The sequence below is a fragment of the Nicotiana tabacum genome, chromosome 9, assembly GCF_000715075.1.
Source record: "Nicotiana tabacum cultivar K326 chromosome 9, ASM71507v2, whole genome shotgun sequence".
NCBI lineage: Eukaryota > Viridiplantae > Streptophyta > Magnoliopsida > Solanales > Solanaceae > Nicotiana > Nicotiana tabacum.
Window position 1 is genome coordinate 124,766,346 of NC_134088.1, and position 23,682 is coordinate 124,790,027.

Genomic DNA, 23,682 nt, shown 5'->3' on the forward strand with positions numbered 1-23,682 from the left:
TTTTTCTTCCCTATTTACTTTATGTATAATTGTATATTAGTTAACTCACGATCTTTCGCAACAGTATATATATAAAGAGAGAAAAAAGTTAGATACAATTTTTTCACAAAGTAGATAATTATATTTTCCCCACAGGCAAGAAATCATAGTACAACAACTTATACTACGTACTAACTATTTTTTCTTAATCAAACCAACACTCAGGCTGATGGGAGATTTACTACTACTACAACAACGACGACCCAATAAAATCCTACTAGTGGGGTTTGGGGAAGGTAGTGTGTCCGCAAATCTTATTCCTACTCCGAGGGAGTAGAGAAGCTGTTTCCGAAAGTCACTAATTATTCGAATTAACGACCCTACAATTCTTTCTTATTTCACCATCTGATCCAACTAGAGGGCTAATATTTCCCATCTTAATCATAGAATTAACAAAGTCACTAAAGAAAAACTGAGAGCTATTACTATAAGTTTCAACTAATGTTTTAGTTGTTTGTATAGCATCATCACTAGAGAACAAGACTTGATCTGATTCAAGAAGACCTCTTCCATTGATTAAATTCTTGAAATAATGATTGTCAAATAAGTCTGTGGAATTCCTATCAAGAGGGGCTGTGTTGTTTCCATCACTTGTCAATGGACACAAATTTTGCAGTTCACTCACTAAAGTTGTGTCTAGAGTTGTGTCTGGTGCACCTGTGCCACTGAAATTTCTTAATCTGTTGTCAAAGGTTGCACACTTTGCTAATCCAATTGTATGAGCACCTACATATATATATTCAAACACTCAAAAGGGTTAGTGAAAACCTTGCATAAAGTTTAATTAATGACCATCTACCATTATCTTTTATAAAAGGATTTAATTTATGTACACTGACAGTCGTGTATAAAAGTTTTAACTTGTCGTTAACATGTTGTTTGTTTTATTTTCTAAGTATAAATCTAGTTCCGCTTATTATGAATAGTTACATGTATCTTTTAGATGACCTGATTGCCCAAAAAATATTTTACACTATTAATTTATAGATGTATACATCATCATGTAACTTAAAAAGATAACTACAAGCCCGTCTACAAAAAATTGAATTAGCAAGCTAAGATACTTCCTCCGTCTCAAATTAACTTGTCGTTAATATGTTGTTTGTTTTATTTTCCAAGTATAAATCTAGTTTCACTTATTATGAGTAGTTACATGTATCTGATAAATGACCTGATTGCCTAAAGTTTTTTTACAATATCTATTATTATTATGAGTAGTTATGTTTTATAAAAGGATTTAATTTATGTACAGTCTGTAAAAGTTTTAACTTATCATTTCATGGTGTTTCCCCACCACCACCACCACCACCACCACAGGAGATGAAAGCCTGGGTGGAAGGATAAAATAAAAAAATATGTTGTTTGTTTTATTTTTCAAATATATATCTAGTTCCACTTATTATAAGTAGTATACGTGTATTTGTTAGATGACCTGATTGCCTAAAGTTCTTTTATACTATTAGTTTATAGATGTATACATTATCAGGTCACTTAAAAAGATTTGGTCTACAGAAAATGGGATTAGCGAGCTAGAAAATAAGAATGGTTACATGTTATAAAAGGTTAGGTTCATTATTAGTGTAAAAATTAATTATTTAAGATGTTAGTATATAAATTAAATCCATATAGATATAGCTTAACTAATAGTTACCATATGTGTATTTACCTGATAGGCTCACAACATCTGTTACATTTAATCCAACAGCTTCGAACTTGGAAATGATTGTATTGAGAGGGTCAAATGGTGCTGGAAGTGCAGTATTTGATCCAGAAATATTAGCAGCTAATCCATCTCTTCTCCCTAATAACACCTTCCAAAATGGCCCTCCACTCTGAGCAAAAAATAAATAAATAAATTTGTATTAATTTCTTAAAATAATTAATGAAGTATGGCAACATGTCCCCTATATTTCTTCATTTTGAAAATCAACATATGGATATGAATCAATCTAAAGATAACCCAAAAATAATTATATGTAACCATCTATAAAAGGTGATATTATTAATCTAAAAAATAAAGACAGATTATATGTGGTAGCAAGTTAAAATACATTGATATATAAAAATCCAGTTTTTTATCGTATTAAAGAATGTATGGATCTATATTGCTCGGATTCATCTAAAACTCCTAACGCATAGGATCCAAAAATATACTACTTTTGGAAAAACTGACACACAACGTCACTGCGATGATATTTTTAAGAGTCCGAGCAACATAGATTAGGATTTAGGATCTTTACCAGTAGAACTGAATCTCTTGCAGCAATAGCTAATATATCTGCACAAGAAACAACTCCACCGCATGCATTTTCGACAGCAGTTTTAATATTGTCTATGACTTCAAAACCTCTTGCTGAGTTCAAGTTGGCTGGTGTGAACTTCTCACTTGTCGTACTATTTCCATCCAATAATACTGATGCATCACAACCCTATAAATCAAAAAAATTTAAATGATATATCTTAATCAGTTCTAACCTTTCTTTGTAAAGCTAAGGTTAACCTACAAATTATGAACTCTAAATTACAATATTAGACAAAGAAGATTAGGGACCCCAATTAAAAACAAATAAGAGAACTTACAACTAGCTAGAGGAACTCGTGCATGAGAAACTAGCTAGAGGAACTAGTGTGTGTGTGTGTGTGTCAATTTAGCCAAAAGAAAGTTCTAAAACATTATTTGTCGCTTTAGAAAGTCAAGAAAGCAGTAGTTTTCTTAACAATTCAACTCTTACTAATCCAAAAAGCATATAATCATTAATTACTCATTTAAGGAAAAAATAAGAATAACTTCATAAAATACTCATTATGATTATTGCTATCAAATAATTTTCTTAATGAGCATGCGAATATATTAAACGACAGATAAAAAGGACCGGCGATTGAGATAACAAAATAGTTTTTAAGCCAATAATAGAAAAATGAAATAAAACCGGTTGTAAAGACATTAGTGTGCATGCAAACACAATATTATCCTTTTTGGCACACTTTTAGGTCTTTTTTTTTTAAACTTAAAACATAATAAGTACAACTTTGGAAGTTTAACTGGATGAAAAATTCATAAAAAAAGGTAATAAAAACTTACACTGACGAAGCAATCGTGGAAATGAAGACGAAGCAAAGAAGCAGCCATTCTCATTTCATTCTTGATTGCATTCTGAACTTCTTTACGTACAACCTTAAGGACATTTGGACATGTTTTAGAGTAGAAATCAGTTGTTAGCTGAGAATTCACAGCTACAAACAAGATCAAGAGAATTAAAACTTGAGAATAGAAAAGAAAGTTGCAAGATTTCTTCATGGTTTAGCGATACTGGATTTTTATCTTAAGATGATGTGAATATATGTTAACGAACTCGAACCCTAATTTATAATCATGATTAAGAGATGATTAACAAATATAAAATTCAATTATGAACTAAGTGGTGTGATGTACGGCGGCTCCATTTTAGGGTTTTTGTATCAAACTTAAAATCTACAACCATTTCCTATAATGCTAATCACTGTGGAAAGTTAGGAGATGAAAGTTTTAATATTGCATGGTTATGGTAATGGAGGTTTAGAACTTATCAGATTATATGTTCATGAATCTAGAGCTGTTTTGATAGCCTTAGAGGGATTATTAAATTTGATTCTCACTTAGTGCATAATAAAATAACTGTTCCAACATCCTTAATTTTTAGTTCTCTATGGTATTAGTGCTTAATTACGTTGAGAGCATGATTATTATCTTTAACCTCCTATGTTATACTACAATAGTTGAATGTGCTTCTTTTATCAACTAGCTGGAAACCTTGCATCATCTAAAACCATTACACAAAAACGTTGACTTTTTTCCTACCTTTTTTTGTTTTTTTTCCATAAAATAAGTTGCTCTCAATGGAGGTAATAGTTGTGACTTGTGAACCACTTGAGTCTCTCATTGATTACAAAGATTACTGCTAATACATAGGCTCTCTTGTTTGTTACCATAAGATCTTTACAACAAATATAGCTAGTTGAATTCATTGTTTACATTTTTAGTTGGTATACATAAATTATATACTGATTATATATACATATCTTAATTGTACATATATTATACATGCACCTACTATTTTTAGTTTAAGCGGTTGAGTAGGAACAACATTAGATATTGACAGGAATGGCCATATAAGGGATGGTCTTTAAATATTATCCTCATTTTAAATATATTTTGATAAATAACCTTCGGACCACACAACCCTTTAGGTATTTCTCTATCAAATCGGTAGAGTTTACGCTATATTTACTCTAAAATTAAAAAATTATGGTATTTTTAGTGAACAAGAAGAGATAGAGAAGGGGTTGGATGGGCAAAGAGACGGAGTCCATTTATTAAATACCGCTAATTACGGAGATATTTAGCTAAGACCAATCCCATTGGAGATACGCCACGTAATTTTTCGAAAATATTGAGAGAATGGGATTCAAACTTAAAAGGGCCCATGTTTCCATATTAACATGAATGTATATGGAGGGCCCATTATATCTAATACAGCCCACAATACTTTCAATATCAAGCCCAGACCTGCTGAGCCTGTTAAATTAGCAGCCCGAATTTGTATATTGCTTATCACCCACCTTAGAATCAAGGAGTCCAGTTCGACTATACCCTATGGTCAGGAGCAGATCCAGAACACGAAGACAGGGTTCACCGAAATCCAATATTTTTTGTTCATACCATGTATATATACTAAGAAATTCATTCAATATCTACAATTATTATATTGTGAACTCATAAACTATTGTATATTAATTTGAGATCGTTGTAAAAACTCATTAACTATAAATCCTGGATCCGCCTCTGCCTATGGTGAAGGATGTGGTATGTTTATAGGTGTAACGAGTTTATGTTTTTCTTAGAAACTAAAGATAATATTTTAAACTAAAATAGGAAAGAATTTGATTAGTTTAATAGTTTAAACTAAAATAGGAAGGAAATGTTTGATATCTTACTGGTAAAAGAGTAGTAATACTTTGCGTATTGACTAAAGAGAGGAAGGAACTTTTTAACTAATACTCCATTGTGAAGCTCATTATCCAAATATTTATAATCCCTTCGTCTAAGTAGGTTTCCAAATGTTATATTTGAAGAGTGAAATGAAAATGTTTTGTTAATTATTTAGAACATTCTTTTGTTTATTTTGTAAAAGTAATATTGGAACTTGCATACAATAGTTTAAGGTCCAGTGTCAAATTTTTGTAAATATATTTTTTACATACGTAAATGATTCAAGTCGGATTGAATGATTTAACCCTGAAAATAAATACAAAAATGGACCCTCAATTAGCAAACTAAGACAATCTACTCATTAAATATGAAGCCGTCAAAAGAAAATAAAAAAGAAGAGGGGAAAAAGGAAATTTAAACATCTTCAAATTCTTCATATCTAGTCGCACATGTTATTCCACAATGTAATATTCTGCTCTTTAATTGGATACAAAGTCCAATAATGTGTGCGGATGATTTGAATATTATGGATTTTAAATTTTATAACAACGATTTTATATATATTTTATATATGAATTTCAAAGTATAAAGAAGTCTGTTAATGCTGCTGTGAAGTGACTTTAGTAAGAAACTTCTGTGCAGTATCTTAATTTTTGAAATACCTTAAAGTCAGCCATGCAGATAAAAAGGAATATCATGACTTCTTCATAATTCACACAATAATAAAAAAAAACTTATGACTCCTTCCTAGTCTCAGCTTCCTCATTTGACAATGTCACTCTTCTTAAATTTCTCGAATGGGATTTTTGCTATCATTAGTAAAATTCTTATAGCACATCGTACTATACCCAAAGAGATGTATTTTTTTCAATCAAGATTGTCATATACCATGTTTATTACGTTACTCTCATATCTACTAGAGGAAGTGAAGATATGACTGGTGATGATATTATAGTTGAAGAAAAGAAATATAAAGAAAGAATATTTTGTATAATAAAGCTTTTCCGACCGTCCAACGATCTTTTCACTACACTAATTGAGGATAAATTAAGCTCTCGAAAGAAGAAAAAATGACACGAAAATAATTTAGCTGCAAAGTGACAAGTTTTTTAGTCTCTTTTTATTTGTTTTCGATAGACATTATTCGACAGTCACTTCAATTCTTGGGCCTAGCAAAAAGAAAAAATCGTTCATAGTTGTAGGCCTACACGTGCATTTGATTTTTTTTTCAAAGACAGAGCTTTCACGAAAATAAGTTGTTGGCCAATTTTCTTAAATACTTCTTACTGTTGTTGTGATTGTAATTCCTTATAATGATGTGTACATTATTCATCCAATTCATGATTAGGTGAGGCAAGTAAACTTGGAGTAAACTTAAGTCTGAACTTAATTGACATTGTTGTAAAATCCAATCGAATTTATCTTGTCTTAATCATGTTGTTTAGTCAAAGCTAAATTTGACTTGTTCACTTAAAATCATATGAAGCTAAATCAGAATTTACATATATTCATCTCCTAATCTTTCGAATTTTAATACATATGTACATGGACGGATCCATCGTGTAATATATGGGTTTACATGAATTTAGAATTTTTATCCAGATTCGACATATGTATAAGAAACGAACTAAATATATGTAAATAACTTACCGCGAGTCAAATTGTTATTGTATATTAAATTGAGGTCATTATAGAATCTTATAAACTTCAAATGTTGAATCTACCTCACAATTTAGATAACATAACTATGCTATCGTAATCTACAATATCGAGTATATGTCCCTCAAATGTTCACTATTCTTTCTCCAATATATTATTCTTGTATATCCAATATACAATCTCCATAGTAAATAATCTAAAACATTTTGAAACTATTTTAGTAGTGATTTTCATAATCAATCATAGTTCCTCCTGAATAACCATTTTCTTATATCTTATTTCATATTTCTCATTTAGATATTTATCTATCAAAATTTAAAATATTTAGACATTACATAATTATTTTCTACTGACAATATATAACATAGACAACACGTGGATAATTTTCTTTTTCTCTTGAAAACACATCTCTTAATCAAAAATTTATTCTACTCTCTGTTTGTATAGAAATCGTCTCCCCACTTAACAAGTTGGAGCCAATTAAAATCCTACGAGTTGATCAATTATAGATTTGGACTAGACGTCCATTGCCCAGTCTTATAGATATTATTAAATGCACAAATTGAAAATTCTCTAACTATCTTGAAAAGAAAGATACAAATAATTTTCTTCACTCGTTTTCTTAAAATTAAATAATGACTGGCGGCTAATATTTGCCTATCTCCCTATTTGTTCCATAGTAATTACTTTGATAATGATATTACTCTCAATAGTCTCTAATCAACTGAATCTCTACTCCACTTCTTATATTCTATAAATAGCGACCTAAAATGACTCTCTAAAAATATATAGTAGCAACTTTCTTGAGTATTCTTGAAAACAAGAAACTAAAAAAGTTGACAATCATGTCTTTTTTAAGATTTGTTGGTACAATTCTTTTCTTGGTTGCAATTTTTGCAGCATCAAATGCTCAATTAAGCGCAACATTTTACGATAGCACTTGTCCTAATGTTACAAGTATTGTACGTGGTGTTATGGATCAAAGGCAACGTACTGATGCTCGAGCTGGTGCTAAAATTATTCGTCTTCATTTCCACGATTGCTTTGTCAATGTAATAACCCGACCCTTGAACCTTTTTAACCTGTGTTTTCATGAAAATCTATCCGAGTCTTAAAGCATTATATCACGTTACGGACATAAGTTATATATACTGACAGTATAAAGATCTTTTATCATATCAGTACAATTTAACATGTGCATGATTGTAGATTATACTTACTATTTATACTTATATATAGTGACAGATGTAAAGATCTTTTACCATGTCAGTGCAGTTTAACATGTGCATGATTGTAGGTCAGTTACCATTTTTACTATTCTAGTGGCGAGTATAATTTACTATGATAGTAAGTCAAGTTCACGTACTTTGATGTGATAAAAATAGCTCTGTGATTTTATCGTTAAAATGAGTAAAATTAAGTTATTTTAACGCGTCAGAATAATTCTTTGACATTACTGCTATAGCGGATAAAATTCAGTAATCTTATATGTGCACAGGGTTGTGACTTTACTGTTATACTGTGAGAAAAAGTTCAGTGACCAAACGTGAAATTAACCGTATATATATATTTGCACAGGGTTGTGATGGATCAATTTTATTAGACACAGATGGGACTCAAACTGAAAAAGATGCAGCTCCTAATGTAGGTGCAGGAGGATTTGATATTGTTGATGATATTAAAACTGCATTAGAGAATGTATGCCCTGGTGTTGTATCTTGTGCAGATATTTTAGCCCTTGCATCTGAAATTGGAGTTGCCTTGGTAAGATACAAATTAAATGAGACATTCCAATTTCCAAAAAATATTTTTTTAAAAAAGTCTTGCTCATTGATTTTCTTCATTTTTTTCTATTTTTGAAAGTCCTTTTTAACTATATTAGTTAAATGATTTAGTTTCAAGATTAGCCTGAAAATTTTGAAAACAAAGTCAAAGTCATCTTGGCACATTTGCAAGAACTACCACTTAAAATTTTCAAAGGGAATGGAATTATTACTGATTTATGTAATATATACACTGACAGTATAAAAATTATTTATAATATCAGTATAGTTTAATCTGTGATAGTAAATCTTCAGGCGGGAGGTCCGTCATGGCAAGTACTTTTTGGCAGAAGAGACAGCTTAACAGCAAACCGATCTGGAGCTAATAGTGATATCCCCAGCCCCTTTGAAACCCTTGCTGTAATGACACCACAATTCACCAACAAGGGAATGGATTTAACTGATCTTGTTGCTCTATCAGGTAAAGAATTTTCACACTATCAGTATATTTTAATCCGTTGAAAAACACTCAACATAGGTGTGTTAGCCTTAAACTTGATCAAAAAAGAAAAAAATATTTGTTATAATAGGTAATACGTCTTATTTTACAGGTTACTAGTCTCACTTTTTATAGACAGTGCGTGTAATTATATCTTAACGACTTAGTTATGTAAAAAAAAAAACTTACCTGTCATTATATAGGAGTTAATTTGAGATTGAAACGTATTTGATTGATTTCACGTTAACAACATTTTCTCTAAGGGTAAAGATTTAACATGTTCTAGCAAGTTAGTACTTACCATTAGTACTAGGTTGATAAGTATTATTACTATACAAAAATTACATGCAGCTATCTCTTAAGTAATCTGATTGTATAACTATTTTTCATTATGTTAATGCATAAAACTTAAACGCGTTCTGAATGTGTAGGTGCACATACATTTGGAAGAGCAAGATGTGGTACTTTTGAACAACGTCTCTTTAACTTTAGTGGCAGTGGTAACCCTGATCCTACCGTAGACGCTACATTTTTACAAACATTACAAGGAATTTGTCCTCAAGGTGGAAATAATGGCAATACTTTTACAAATCTTGATATATCAACTCCTAATGACTTTGATAATGACTATTTCACAAACCTTCAAAATAATCAAGGGCTTCTTCAAACTGATCAAGAGTTGTTTTCAACATCTGGATCTGCTACAATTGCTATAGTTAATCGTTATGCTGGTAGCCAAACTCAGTTTTTTGATGATTTTGTTAGCTCTATGATTAAATTGGGTAATATAAGTCCATTAACTGGTACTAATGGAGAAATTAGGACAGATTGCAAGAGGGTTAATTAATTAATTAATTAATCAAGCAGATTAATTATCAAGAGTGCTTTAATTACTGCATGTTCTTGTGTTGTTTAATCATGTCCTAAAGAAAGATTGTCAGAAGTTTGATGTCTTGAGTTGTAATTTTTGTTCTTTTTGTCGCTTATTTAGTTCTATGTAAATGTAATATGTGCTGAAATGGCAATTCCAATAAGGATGTTATGCTGAAATAGCAATTCCAATAATTAAAAATTTTATCCATCTCTTTCTTTTTGGAGTATATGTTTCAGTTATTCTTGTTTACTTCTGTTACACTATCCGATTGTTTTAAAAATCAATTACAAGTTTTATTTTACAGTATCAGTAACTTACAGAAGATAGTAAATGAGTAGTTTTTTACAACGGATTAAAATATATTAATAATGTAAAAAAATATTATAATAAGCTAAATCCAAATCATCACTAAAATATCCACAGTTACATCACTGATCATGTGATGAGAACGTGTTCAACATGGGTCATTTTTAGAAATTTTACACTCGCAGTAAAAAAGAAAAGTTAAAGCTATCAAATTATTTGAAAATCAATTACAAGTTACTTTCTATTAACAAACTTGCATTTGTAACTTACAAAAGATGGTAAATAACCTGATTCACCGGATAAAAATACACTAACATTGTTAAATAACGGTAAAAGCACGTTGAGAGGGTAAAAACTCAACTTTTATATTGTCGGTATATATAATAAGTTAAATCTGAATTACTACTAGAATTACCAAAGTTAGAATAAAATAGGTTCAGAAGTATTGATATTAGGATCAAGGTACTAAATGGAGTCCTCTTTGGTATAAGCCCTAAAAGCGCATATGATAGTTGATTTACTTTTTACGATATAAATTCAAATTAGTCAAATTCTCGAACACCAAATAATTATATATAAAATAGAATCTTCCTAATAGGTGGATCATCAATCAAATGACAAGACTACACGTCCAAGAGTTCTTGTCGAGACTCCTCATTATACAAGGATTTGAATAGAGTTTGAATTATATGTGTAATAAATGTTTTACATTTGTTATTGTTACTTCGATACCTAGAGATAAGCTTCCTTAAAATGTAAGATATGTAATCTTGAAAATAAAACTGATTCTATAAGTAAAAAAAGTTTATTAATTACACTGCCGAGGTATATAACTTAACTTTTTTTATTATTAGTTAATGCGTGCAATATAAACTATTACTCATACACTTCTTTAATTTGATACCTCCTCTTTTCTTTTTTTTAAGGGGAGCCTTAGCGTAACTGGTAAAATTATTGTCATATGATCAGGAAGTCACGGGTTCTAAGCTGTGGAAATAGCTTCTTGCAGAAATGCAGGGTAAGATTGCGTACAATAGACCCTTGTGGTCCGGCTCTTCCCCAAACTCGCGCATAGTGGGAGCTTTGTGCACCGGGCCGCCTTTTTTTTGTTTTTTTGTATGAACTTTCTCTCATGAAAATGCTGATTTCCACAAACGTTTTTTCTGAGTTCGGAGTCTTACTAGTCCTTTTCTCCTGGATCACATCTCTAGATTTTTTATATTTCAAGCAATTTGTCCTCCCTTTTCTAACTTGGGGGTCGTTTGGTAGGGTGTATAAGAATAGTGCAAAATACAGTGTATTAGTAATGCAGGAATTAGTAATGCATGGGTTAGTAATACAAGCATTAGTTATGCAGATATTATTTCTTATAAACTGTTTGGTGTGGTGTATTAAAAATTATAATGCATTGCATAATTTTTAAGAAAAATAATTATTTACAAAAATGCCCTCCATATTCTCTAACTTTAAGGGACTTTAAGAACAATTTTATCTTTAACCATACTAATGCATTGCATTAATAGCCTTGGTATTACTAATGTCATGGTTTTTTATGCATTATTTATACATAGGCTAATACCAAGTATGATGTATAACTAATGCAAGTATTAGTTATACATAGGTTAAAAAAATATACCAAACAAGATATTAGTAATGCACAAAGCTAATACTTGTATTATTTTTTCTAATACCTCCTACCAAACGACCCTTAGTTAATTGTCTCTTTGCCCAAAATGTGTTGGAGATTCTTCAAATGATGTACTGCTACTTTTCTTCAAAGGCAAGTTTTCCACAAGCACTATTATATATAATCCTGATTAGATAATGGAATATCTAACTTTGTGAAGCCACTTTTCAATATTTCTTTCCTTGATTATATCTCAATTTTATGGACATGCATAGGCTGATTTTCAAATTTAGTATCCTTTTATTTTTGTTACGATCCAAAATCTCACATGTTGTGATGGCGCCTATCTCAATACTAGGCAAGCCAACAATCTCAATAAACCACCATATCTTTTAAGTTTGAAAATATAATATTTAAATTCAACGGAAGAAATCTCACAATACAGTTATAATCACTCCCAAAATTCGGTGTCACTCAGTACATGAGCATCTAAATAAATACAAAGTCTAACTGATAAAATTACTGTTTGAAAATATAGAACAGTACAATAACTAAACAGGAAGGGAATCAAATCTGCGGACGTCAAGCAGCTACCTTGATAGTCTCCAACAGAAATAACTCTGAAATCGAGCAGTCACCGTATTCGGGAGCACCTGGATCTGCACACACGGTGCATAGTGTAGTATGAGTACAACCAACTCAATAAATAACAAAACTAACCTCTGGGCTGAAAGTAGTGACGAGCTCCGCAGGTACAATCTAGTATAAATAGTGGTACAAAAATGTAGGCATGCTTTCAAGTTCAAGAGTTAAACTCAGTACAAGTGAAATAGATCAATACTGCATGATATGAGGAATATGCCATCTCAGTAGAACAACCTCATGTAAATATTGGTCACAAATCATTCAGTCACTCGGTACTGTTTATGGCCAATTCAGCCCGAAAATATTCCATCCCGTATATATATACACATCGACTGACAGTCAGTCATTCAGTACCGTATGAGGCCAATCCAGCCTTGAGGTAATTTATCCCCAAATATAAATGTTACGGACAAGATCCATGTCCAGGAAAAATGCATCACAATATAAATAAGGCAAGTCCATGCCCTGGGAAGTCCATCCCGAATATATAATCATCTACACTCACAGGGGGTGTGTACGAACTCCGGAGGTGCTCCTTCAGCTCAAGCGCTATATAAAGCCGATATGGCCTACTGCGGCGTGCAGTCCGATCCAATAGTAACAATAAAGCATATAAGGCCTGCTGCGGCACGCAGCTCGATTCATATAATAATAATAATATATATAAAGCCAATATGGCTTGCTGCGGCGCGCAACTCGATCCATAAATATCCTCACAATTGATGAATATGACTGAGTATAAAATGTATATTTTTAAAACATTTAATTTAACAGCAACACGACCATATTGGTCCCAACATATCGGCACGTAGCCTAAACACGATCTTTATTAAGAGCCTCGACTCAATTTCTCTAACACGTACATTCAGATAATACACATGATTCTTTAATTTTTACGACTTCATAAAATTAATTCAAGTTACAATTTCAATGGTGCACGTCCACACGCTCATCACTATCGTGTGCGTCACCTTCAAATAATTTATATAACATCAATTCGGGGATTCATACCCTCAAAACCAATTTTAAAAGTGTTACTTACCTCAAACCGCGTAATTTCTTACTCCGCTATGCCCTTGCCTCGTAAATTGGTCTTCCAAAGCCTCGTATCTAGCCACAATTAATTCGATTCAGTCAATACAAATTATTGGAATTAATCCCATAAGAAAATACTAATTTTTCAATAAAATCCAAAATTTAACTCAAAAATCGTCCGTGGGGCCCACATCTCGGAACCCGATAAAAGTTACAAAATCCGAAAGCCCATTCAACCACGAATTCAACCATACTAATTTTACTAAATTCTGACATCAATTCGACTTCCACATCCTCGAATCTTATTTTTAAATCCCTAGGTTCAAATCCCCGATTTCCTCCTAAAAAATACGTAATCTAGTCGGATTATTCGATGATAATTCAATATTATGAAGTAGAAATGATCGCAAGTGACTTACCTCAAGTTTTTCTTGAATTCTCTCTGAATATTTTCCCAAAAACCGTGCTTGAAGGTCCAAAAATGGCAAACCTTCGAACTCCTTCGAAATGTATATTGTCCAGGGGTTCCGCACATGTGACTCACTTAGTCGCTTCTGCGGTCTCGCAGGTGCGAGAAATTAATCGCTTCTGCGGTTTGCTAAATCTTTTATTGGAGCCGTTTCTACGAGTTAGGAGCCGCTTCTGCGGGCTCGCATTTGCGAGGCTTGCTCCGCTTCTGCGGAGAACTCGCTTCTGCGCCCATCCGTCCGCATCTGCGATCACGCAGGTGCGAAAATTCCCTCGCACCTGCAACCACTGCCTCACAGCCCCTTGTCCGCATCTGCGCTTTTCAGGCTCTCTTCTGTGAGCTCGCATCTGCGAGCCAATTTCCGTAGGTGCGATTGCATCAGATGGCAGAAACTGTTAACCATTCGAAACTCACCCGAGGCTCCCGGGACCTTAACCAAAAATCCCAACAAGTCCTAAAACATCATATGAACTTAGTCGAGGCATCAAATTACATCAAACAACGCTGAAATCACGAATCATACCCCAATCCAAGCCTAATGAACTTTGAAACTTCCAATTTTTACAAACGACGCCAGAACCTATTAATTCACGTCCGATTGACCTCAAATTTTGCGCACAAGTCATAAATAACATAACAAACCTATTCAAATTTTCAGAATCGGATTTCGACCTCGATATCAAAAGGTCAACCCCCGGTCAAACTTCTCAAAATTTCAACTTTGACCATTTCAAGCCTAATTTCACTACGGACCTCTAAATAATTTTTCGGACACGTTCCTAATTTCAAAATCACCATACGGAGCTATTAGAATTATCCTAATTCAAATCCTAGGTCGTTTACACATAAGTCAATATCCTGTCAACCTTTTCAACTTAGGTTTTCAATTATGAGACTAAGTATCTCGTTTCACTCCGGAATCCTTTCGGACCCGAAACAACTAATCCGGTAAGTCATAAAACAACTATAAAGTATAAATTGAGCAGTAAATTGAAGAACGGGGTTATAATACTCAAAATGATCGGACGGGTCGTTATAATTTTCAAATTAAATATCTTTAGGCTAGTTTAACTCAACGTTATTATTACTGATAGTGGAATATATGGCTTTGTGACGCTATTTTCAATATTTTCCGTAGTTACATCTTAATTTGTGATTTTCGAAATTTCCTTGTAGTATGTGAGGCCTCGCCCAAGAATTCTTGTACATATACTTTTTCTTGTCATTTAATTGATAATATGAAGATCAACTGACTATCTAGGAATGTAGTGACATGAATGAGATCACTCATTCTTAATTAAAAGGTTCTCAAGTTTGAGTTCGAGAGCGGAAAAATTTTATTAGTAAACGCAGCACGAATTTGGATTAATTGAATCAACGATGTGTGCATAATATGTGATGGTCTCTTTAGGTTGCTATTTATAGAATACAGAAGGTAGAGACTATACCTATCGCGAGCATCATTATCAAAGAAGCCTTTTTTTACTTTTGGTTTCCGATTGGTATTTGATACTCACATTCGCCTAATTAAATTTGGATTCGCGCCAAGAAACATGAGCGGATGTACACAGGTGGAATCCTTTGCCGGAAAAAATATTAAATACTTATACTAATATTCTGCAAAAATGAAGCAAGATATAGCAACGACACCGCTTCTTAGTTGATACTACTTCTTGGTCCGCTGGTCAAGCTTGTATTTGGGCTTGTAAAGGTCGTATGTTCGAATTTGGACCTAGATATTCTATTTTTTGAAGATCTTTGAGCAAACATTTTTGTTACAAATTTGAGGCTAAGGAGAATTGACTACACCTCTCTTTGTAATAATATTCTAACTAAACCATTGGACCACGACTTTCAACTTGTAGAAAAATGATAACAAATAATATTTATTTTTATTTATTTATGTAAATACGATACCGCTTACAAAAGGTTCTGCGTACGCCATATCCAGAACTTGAACCCCCAGTCTCTGATTAAGGATGAATAGTACTACTGTTGATTTTTTTTTTAAAAGGTGTGAATGGAAAATGGAAGATCGACACCTCTTAGATTGTACCTCTTCATCTCACCCTTTCATTGTCTATAAATTTAGAGGCTTGGCCTCATTTTTGAGACATGGAAAATCTGAAAACTTCTCCCCTCTTTTTTACATTATTGCATTATTTTCCAAATAAATATAAGTGTCAAGTGTGATTTGCTCCGTTTGTTGAATTCGCTAAAGTTCTGTGATTTGTAGTGCCGCTATCACAAAATAGTTATTCTGTTCTATCTTGCGAGGAATTAATCCATAACCTTGGGCACCAGTAAGGAAATTAAATTCCTTACGGACACACAACTAATTTTCTGATTTTGAACACGGATTATTAACAATCGGAATTTAATTTGTTATTTTTTCTAACGGCTTCATGAGAAATTGTGGTTGTTTGTTTGCTGCTTTGATAAGCGAACAGTACTATCGAATGGAGGAAATAGAGAATTCATCAATTTTCCTTGAAAAGGAATTGACAAATTGTGACTGAAGACAAAATCGATTCCAATACAACGAATAAGAAAGGAGTAGTATCAAATCCTGATTGCTCTGCTCCAGTAACGCTAGCTCCAGTATTTGTCAATAGTTCCCTTGATGAATGCCACGTGGACAAAAGAATTTTTAAAGGCTAGATTTGTTTTTTCATTAATTAAGTGATAATTTTTTAACCTAATTGTAACAAAACAAAGAAATGTGTATTGCCCAGTACTCTTGCATTTTTATTTTTCACATCTCTCTTAGAGTGAGAGTGAAGCTCTTTTCTTTTCTTTCTATTTTGGGATTTTGAAGAGCAGTGCGTGTTTGTTCCATCTTTGAAGAAAAAGAAAGATAAGTGTTGGGTCACTTGGTGTGGCGGTGGAGAAGTGTGGAACAGGTATAGAAATAGAATTACCCTACGTTTTTTGGTTAAAACGATATACTCAGTTAATAAAATAAATAAAAATAGTTAGTACCAAATAAATCTAGCCTTTAAAAGTTCTTTGATCACGTGGCATTCGTCAGAAGGACTATTGACATATACTGGAACTAACACTTCATGAAATTTTATATTTATCAATAAAAATATAAATATGTTAGTTTGATAAGAATAATATATCAAACTATTGAATTATTTAGGGGTTACAATGGTTTAGTTGGAAAGCCTTTGAAAAGAAAATTATAATACTTGTGAATTTATACCCCTGTTTAGGAGAAAATTAAATTTCTCGTGCTTTTCTACTCCCGTTATGGAGACTAAAATTTGGTGATTTTCTACTCCTGCTTCGAGATTAAAATCTGAGTGATTTTCTATTCAATCTTTGAGATTAAAATCGTTGTCACGTTCTATTTATTTCCGGAGATTAAAGTTTGAATGACTTTCTACTCACTTCGGAGATTAAAATTTTAGTGATTTTATACTCTGGCCTTTTACTTGATTTGAAGAGTAAAAATTTCGTCATTTTATTAATTATGGTTGTGTCAAATATTATTCAGTTTGAAGAAACTTCACCATTTATTAAATCTGGTTGTGTCAGATATAATTCGATTCGAAAATTAAAAACTTTACCGTTTATTAATTCTGGCTCTATCGTGACACAAACAACAGTTCTTGTGGTTGGCTCTAGAAAGTAATAGGGGCGGCGAATATGAATCTCCTTTTGAACAAATATGCTTGGGATATGACATTATTCACCATACGACTGCCCCTTACTCACCGCAATCTAATAGAATTGCGGAAAGAAAGAACAGAACTTTAAAGAAGACGATGAATGTCTTGTTGAATAGTTCTTATTTACTCCAGAACTTGTGAGGGGAAGCTATTCTTACAGCTAACCGAATACTCAATCGAGTTGCCTATATCTAAACGCAACCCATTCCATATGAAAATAGAAAGGAAGGAAGCCCAACTTAAATTATTTTAAAGTGTATGGGTGCTTAGCTAAAGTGCAAGTTCTTAAACCCAAAAGGGTAAAGATCGAACCAAAAATCGTTAATTGCGTTTTCACAAGATATGCAACAAATAGTAATGCATATCATTTTTTGGTGCATAAAATAGAAAATCCCCATATTCACATTAATACGGTGATAGAATTAGATAATGTTGTAGTTTTTGAGAATATTTTATCCATATAAAAAGGAATGTGAGTCTCGTGAAAAATATAAGTGACCTCGGGAAGAAACAAAAGGAAGCACTCCTAATAAGGAGAATCTAAGGCGTAGTAAACATCAAATGACATCTATTACATTTAGACTAGAGTTTCTGATATTCTTGTTAGAAAATGATTCTCAAACATTTAAATAAGCTATATCTTCCTCGGAAGCACAACTGTAAAAAGAAACAGTCAATAGTGAGATAGAATCCATATAAGTAATCATACTTGGGAATTGGTTGATCTTCCTCCAGGAAATAAACCTATAAATTTTAAGTGGATTTTAAAAAGGAAAATGAAAGTTGATGGTGCTATTGACAAATATATGGCAAAGTTAGTTGTTAAAGGATTTAGACAGCAAGAAAGTATTGATTACTTTGACAGTTACTCGTTGGTAACGAGAATTACATCTATTCAGGTGTTAATAGCGTTAGTCACTGTGTATGGCCTTAAAATCCATCAGATAGATGTAAAGACAACCTTCTTAAATAGAGATTTGGAGGAAGAGAAAAAGGTGTATCGATGTCACGACCCAAAATTTCACCTCAGGTATCGTGATGGTACTTAGTCTCTAAGACTAGGTAAGTCGTTTATAATTTCATTTGAAGCCCTTTTTTTACCAATATAATTTAATACAAGTGTCGAAACCAAAAGCGGAAACAAATATAACAACCTCCCAAGATTAGTAATACTGAGTCACGAACTCTAACTGAATACATGCAATGATCTCAAGGATCGAATATACAATATTGTTCGAATAAGAGTTGACAGTACAATAAAATGAAAAGACTCCAAGGGACTGCGACGACCAATATGCTCTACCTTAAATCCTTGCGATCAACACACTAACTCTGCCCGAGTCTGATATCTCCAATACCTGACTCTGCATAAAAATGTGTAGAAGTGTAGTATGAGTACATTACAGTCGGTACCCAGTAAGTATCAAGACTAACCTCGGTGGAGTAGTGACGAGGTACAGTCAAGATACTCACTAGTCAAATAACCTGTACAATATAGCAGTATACAAGTACTAAAAAATAACTAGCAGTGATAGCAACAAAAATCCACATGTGACATAAACAGTAAGGCAACAAGAACACCATAATTATTGCTCAAAAGGAAAAAGGAACACAAGTACAACCAATTAATCAAGTCCTTCAAATATAAATCTTTCACATATAATTCTTTCGAATTAATACCTTCCGAATATACTGCTTTCAAATAAATATCTTTCGAATATAAAATTCTTTCAAATAAATATCTTTCGAATATACTTCTTTCAAATAAATATCTTTCGAATATAAATTCTTTCAAATAAAAGTCACTCTCTGACACCTCATTTCATAATCATAAAATGCGGGTCTCATCCCACTTTCATATTTCCACGGTACCTCGTGCCCATATTTCTATCAAAACTTATGGACAACTCACATACCAATAATACAAATCATCATATTTTCCCCGGTATCTCGTGCTCATATTTCATATATGTCGCGGCGTGCATCCCGATCCCATATAACATTAATCATACCTGTTGTGGCTAACAACCTGATGGTAGGCTATAATCTCATATTTTAGTCGCTTATTCCACTCTAATTCAATGCGCTTTACTTATGTTGCGCTTTAATTAGGCGTGTTTTGCACTTATTGTGTGTTTTATGCCCTGCATGAGTGATTCCGAGCTATGTAGCTATTGTGGCATGAATTCATGCTATATTGGAGTTTTGAAGTCTGAGTAAAACACCAAGGGTTAAGTTGGGATCGTGTTCGGAGATCAACGGATGATAATGCACTTTAAGAATGGAACGAAGAATCGAGCAGGCATACTGCGCGTTGTCCAGTAAAATATACATAACTTTTCGCTCATAAATCCATTAGGGATCCACAATATATCGTTGGAAATCTATTTAAAAGGGCTACAACTTTCATGTTTTTCGTTTTTCCAAATTCCCAACTTACCACCCAGGTGCGCAACCAAGTGCACGATCGCGCACCTTGGCGCACACTTGGGGAAGAACAATGTGCAAAATGAGCGACCAAGTGCGTGAGCAGCTCTCCAGGTGCGCGACCGTGCATGTCCTATCTAGTAAAAGTCCTATTTCACTAAGAAAATGATAGTATTGCTTAAATTGTGCTCGCTAGTCCAAGATAGTATAGTATAATATTGTGTCCACAGGGATTGAATTTAAACAGTATTATTGTAGTTTATATCTAGATTTCTATTTAGGAGGATCAACAGTTGAAGTTTATATAATTAATAATCTAAAATCTACAGCTATTGACTAATGACAATCACAACAAAGGTAAGAAAAGAAGTTATCAATGGGATATGATATGGGTTGATAGGATAGGTGCAAGATAATTATTCGGGATCTAATTCTAGATAATTCATTTCTAATGTTCAAGTGAGTCTCTCGACTTCATTTAGTAGAAACTCCTCTCTCGATTAAGTCTCAACCTCACAATATGAACCAATTTAAACTCGGTGAAGATATGCAAGAATTCGTAATGGATTGGTCTTTATGAGAACCTCTTTCGATTATCCTCCTAACTAGGTTTAATCAAGGATTCAACTAGCCTCTTTCGATCACATAGAAAAATCTTTGAACTCAACCAACAACATAGTGCAAATATATCACAAGTTATGCCTCTTTCGATTACAAGAATAAGTGAACATAGATGCAATAATTAAATCTTTCAAAAATGATTCAAATACATAAAATAGAGTTATAATCCACAAACAACCATCAATATACCAAATCCATCAAGACCCAAAAGGTTCTACTCCTTAGACATGGAGAAGTTCTTCACAAATGAAATAAAAGTAGAGGAAAACATAAATACATTCCAAACCAGATCTTGAGTGAGGAAGGAATGATGAAATCCTTGTGCTTGTGTTCTTCAAACTCCTCCTTAACCTCCTTGGCCTCCCTAGGTCGAAATTTGTCCAAAAGTCTATCAAAAATAGTATTTTGGGGTATTTAATCCGCCCCAAAAATAAATCCCGGACGAAACTACCCTTTTCTAAGCGAAATAGGACTTTTTTCGGACAGGACATGCGCGGTCGCGCACCTGGAGACCTGGTCGCGCATTTTGCACATTATTCTGCCCCAAGTGCGTAAATTGGGAATTTGGGAAAACGTAAAGCATAAAAGTTGTAGCCCTTTTAAATAGCTTTCCAACGATATATTGTGGATCCCAAAGGATTTATGAGCGAAACATTATGTGCATTTTACTGGATAATGCACAGCATGCCTGCTCGATTCTTTGTTTCGTTCTTAAAGTGCATTATCATCCGTTGATCCCCGAACACGATACTAACTTAACCCTTGGGATTTTACTCAGATTTTAAATCTCCAAAATAGCATGAATTTATGCCACAACAGCTACATATCTCGGAATCACTCCTACAGGGCATAAAACACACAATAAGTGCAAAACACGCCTATATTAAAGCTCAACATAAGTAAAGTGCAGTGAATTAGAGTGCAATAAGTGACTAAAACTGGGGATTATAGCCTACCATCACAACCCGATCCCATATAACATTAATCATACCTATTGCGTCGTGCAACCTGATCCCATATAACATAATCCGCTCAGCACTAGCTACAGGCTCACAATTTCAACATAGATCATACTATTATCAAGTTTACTGAAACAACAAGACAAGTTGCACAAGATATATTAATAAACACAAGGAAAATTATAACATCACATGAAAATTACCAACGCAATAACCCCACATCATCACATAAAAATTACCAACACAATAACCCCACATCATCACATATCATCCCTGACAATAGCCACTCTTATCTCTCCTATAATAGCCTCCCTTATCCCTATGCCCTAACAATATCAATAGCCACCCTTAACGCTCTTATAATAACCTCCTTTATCGCTTCATTTAATAGCCTCCCTTATCACACCGCCCAAAAAATATCCCAATACACATAACAACAGTAAAATGTCACCCTTGTGCCCGCATAATGTAAACAATGGAATGCCACCCTTATATGCCGCATAACAGTAACCCAAATCACACAACAATTCACACGGAATATTATCACAACAGCACAGCATCATCAACTCATATTTACAAATTTCCCGTAGGCCACAACCATTACAAAGGTACAACAAAGTTAATTAATTTCATAACAGATAGTCCACGGCTCAACACAATGTATATAAAATCTCAAAAACAACCACAAGGATGGGAAAATAACTCATCATAGGACAACGCCTTCTTTAATCCAAATTTTAGATAAATATATAAACGCCTCAATTAAAACTTATTTAATTAATTATTTGCAGATGAAAAATCCATAATGTTATTATTTCCAAGAAATATCAAATAAATAAACACACGAAATTCACATAAAAATCCAAGTGGCAATAACACCAAATTATCATATAAAATACAAACTCGACAAACAAGGAATGAGGCATGAGAAATCAAGAATTTACTAAGTTCCAATAATTTTTCAATTTAATACATAAGGGCGTCTACGGATTTCAACCGATATAATTTGCACATATAAATCAAGTACGTACTCGTCACCTCGCGTACATGGTTTTCAATTACACAATTTTCACATAAGACTCAATGCTTAATGGGTAATTACCCCACTCAAGGTTAGGCAACATACTTACCTTTTTGAAGTTATGTCGATATTCCAAAATAACCTTCTTGCTTGAATTGACCTTCGGACGGCTCAAATCTATCCAAATAAATTATATAACTTCATTAAGATTCATTGGAAATAATTTCGTATAATAAAACGCCGACTTAAAAATTCACTTTAAAAAGTCAACAATGGGCACACCTCTCGGAATCCAACATAATTTTTACCAAATCTGAACACCCATTCCGATAGGAGTTCAACCATACCAATTTTTATCAAATTCCTATAATGAATCGACCTTCAAATCCTCAATTTAAGGTATAGAAAATTTCTACCATTTTCAAACCAATTCACTAATTTCATGATAAAAACAACAATAGATTCACGTATTTGAACCAAAATCGAGTTAGGAATTCTTACCCCAATGTTTTCCTTGAAAAACTCTCGAACATTCTCCTCACCTGAGCTTCCTTCTTTCAAAAATGGAAGAATGAGACGAAGTCTCATTTTTTGACTTTATTCTGCTGCCCATGGGGTTTGTTCTTCACGTTCGTGACCCTCCTTTCGCGTTCGTGATGAACAAATTCTTCAACAGCCATTTCCAAACTCTTCCCAGACAGCTTCTAGTATAATGGTCATAACGTTTTGTACAAAATTTTAAATGACAAATGGTTTAAATTTTTGAAAACTAGACATCAAGGGGTACAACTTTCATGTTTCGCTCATCTCCCAATTTGTGATGACCCAAAAGGTTATCTTATATTTTAGAACTAGAATCTACGCTCTTAAGTCTTAAAAAGTCTCATTTTTACCCTCCTCGAATTGAGTGTGCACTCCGGGCAGGTTTCCGAAAAGCTTTTATATTGAAAATTGATGAAAATAAGAATGTTTGTCTTAAAAGTAGATTTTAGTTGACTTCGATCAACACTTTTTGTAAACAAGCCCGGATCTATGCTTTGACGGTCTCTGTAGGTCCATATTGAATTATGAGACCTAGGCATATGCCCAGAA

At 33.1% G+C, this 23,682-nt stretch overlaps 2 protein-coding genes across 2 annotated transcripts; one reads left to right on the forward strand and one right to left on the reverse strand.

The window, feature by feature from the left end:
- Positions 1 to 58: 58 nt before the first annotated feature.
- LOC107792574 (peroxidase N-like) lies at positions 59 to 3,386 on the reverse strand. Its single transcript, XM_016614797.2, has 4 exons — positions 3,122 to 3,386; positions 2,280 to 2,468; positions 1,706 to 1,871; positions 59 to 765 (listed from the first exon to the last, which is right to left on the reverse strand). Exons 1-4 carry the CDS (start codon positions 3,335 to 3,337, stop codon positions 338 to 340), a joined length of 999 nt encoding a protein of 332 aa, XP_016470283.1. The 5' UTR covers positions 3,338 to 3,386; the 3' UTR covers positions 59 to 337.
- A 4,059-nt stretch (positions 3,387 to 7,445) lies between these two features.
- LOC107792575 (lignin-forming anionic peroxidase-like) lies at positions 7,446 to 10,010 on the forward strand. The gene is made up of 4 exons (XM_016614798.2): positions 7,446 to 7,719; positions 8,246 to 8,431; positions 8,746 to 8,911; positions 9,361 to 10,010. The coding sequence occupies exons 1-4, from the start codon at positions 7,513 to 7,515 to the stop codon at positions 9,774 to 9,776; spliced, it is 975 nt and encodes a 324-aa protein (XP_016470284.1). The 5' UTR covers positions 7,446 to 7,512; the 3' UTR covers positions 9,777 to 10,010.
- Positions 10,011 to 23,682: the final 13,672 nt, after the last annotated feature.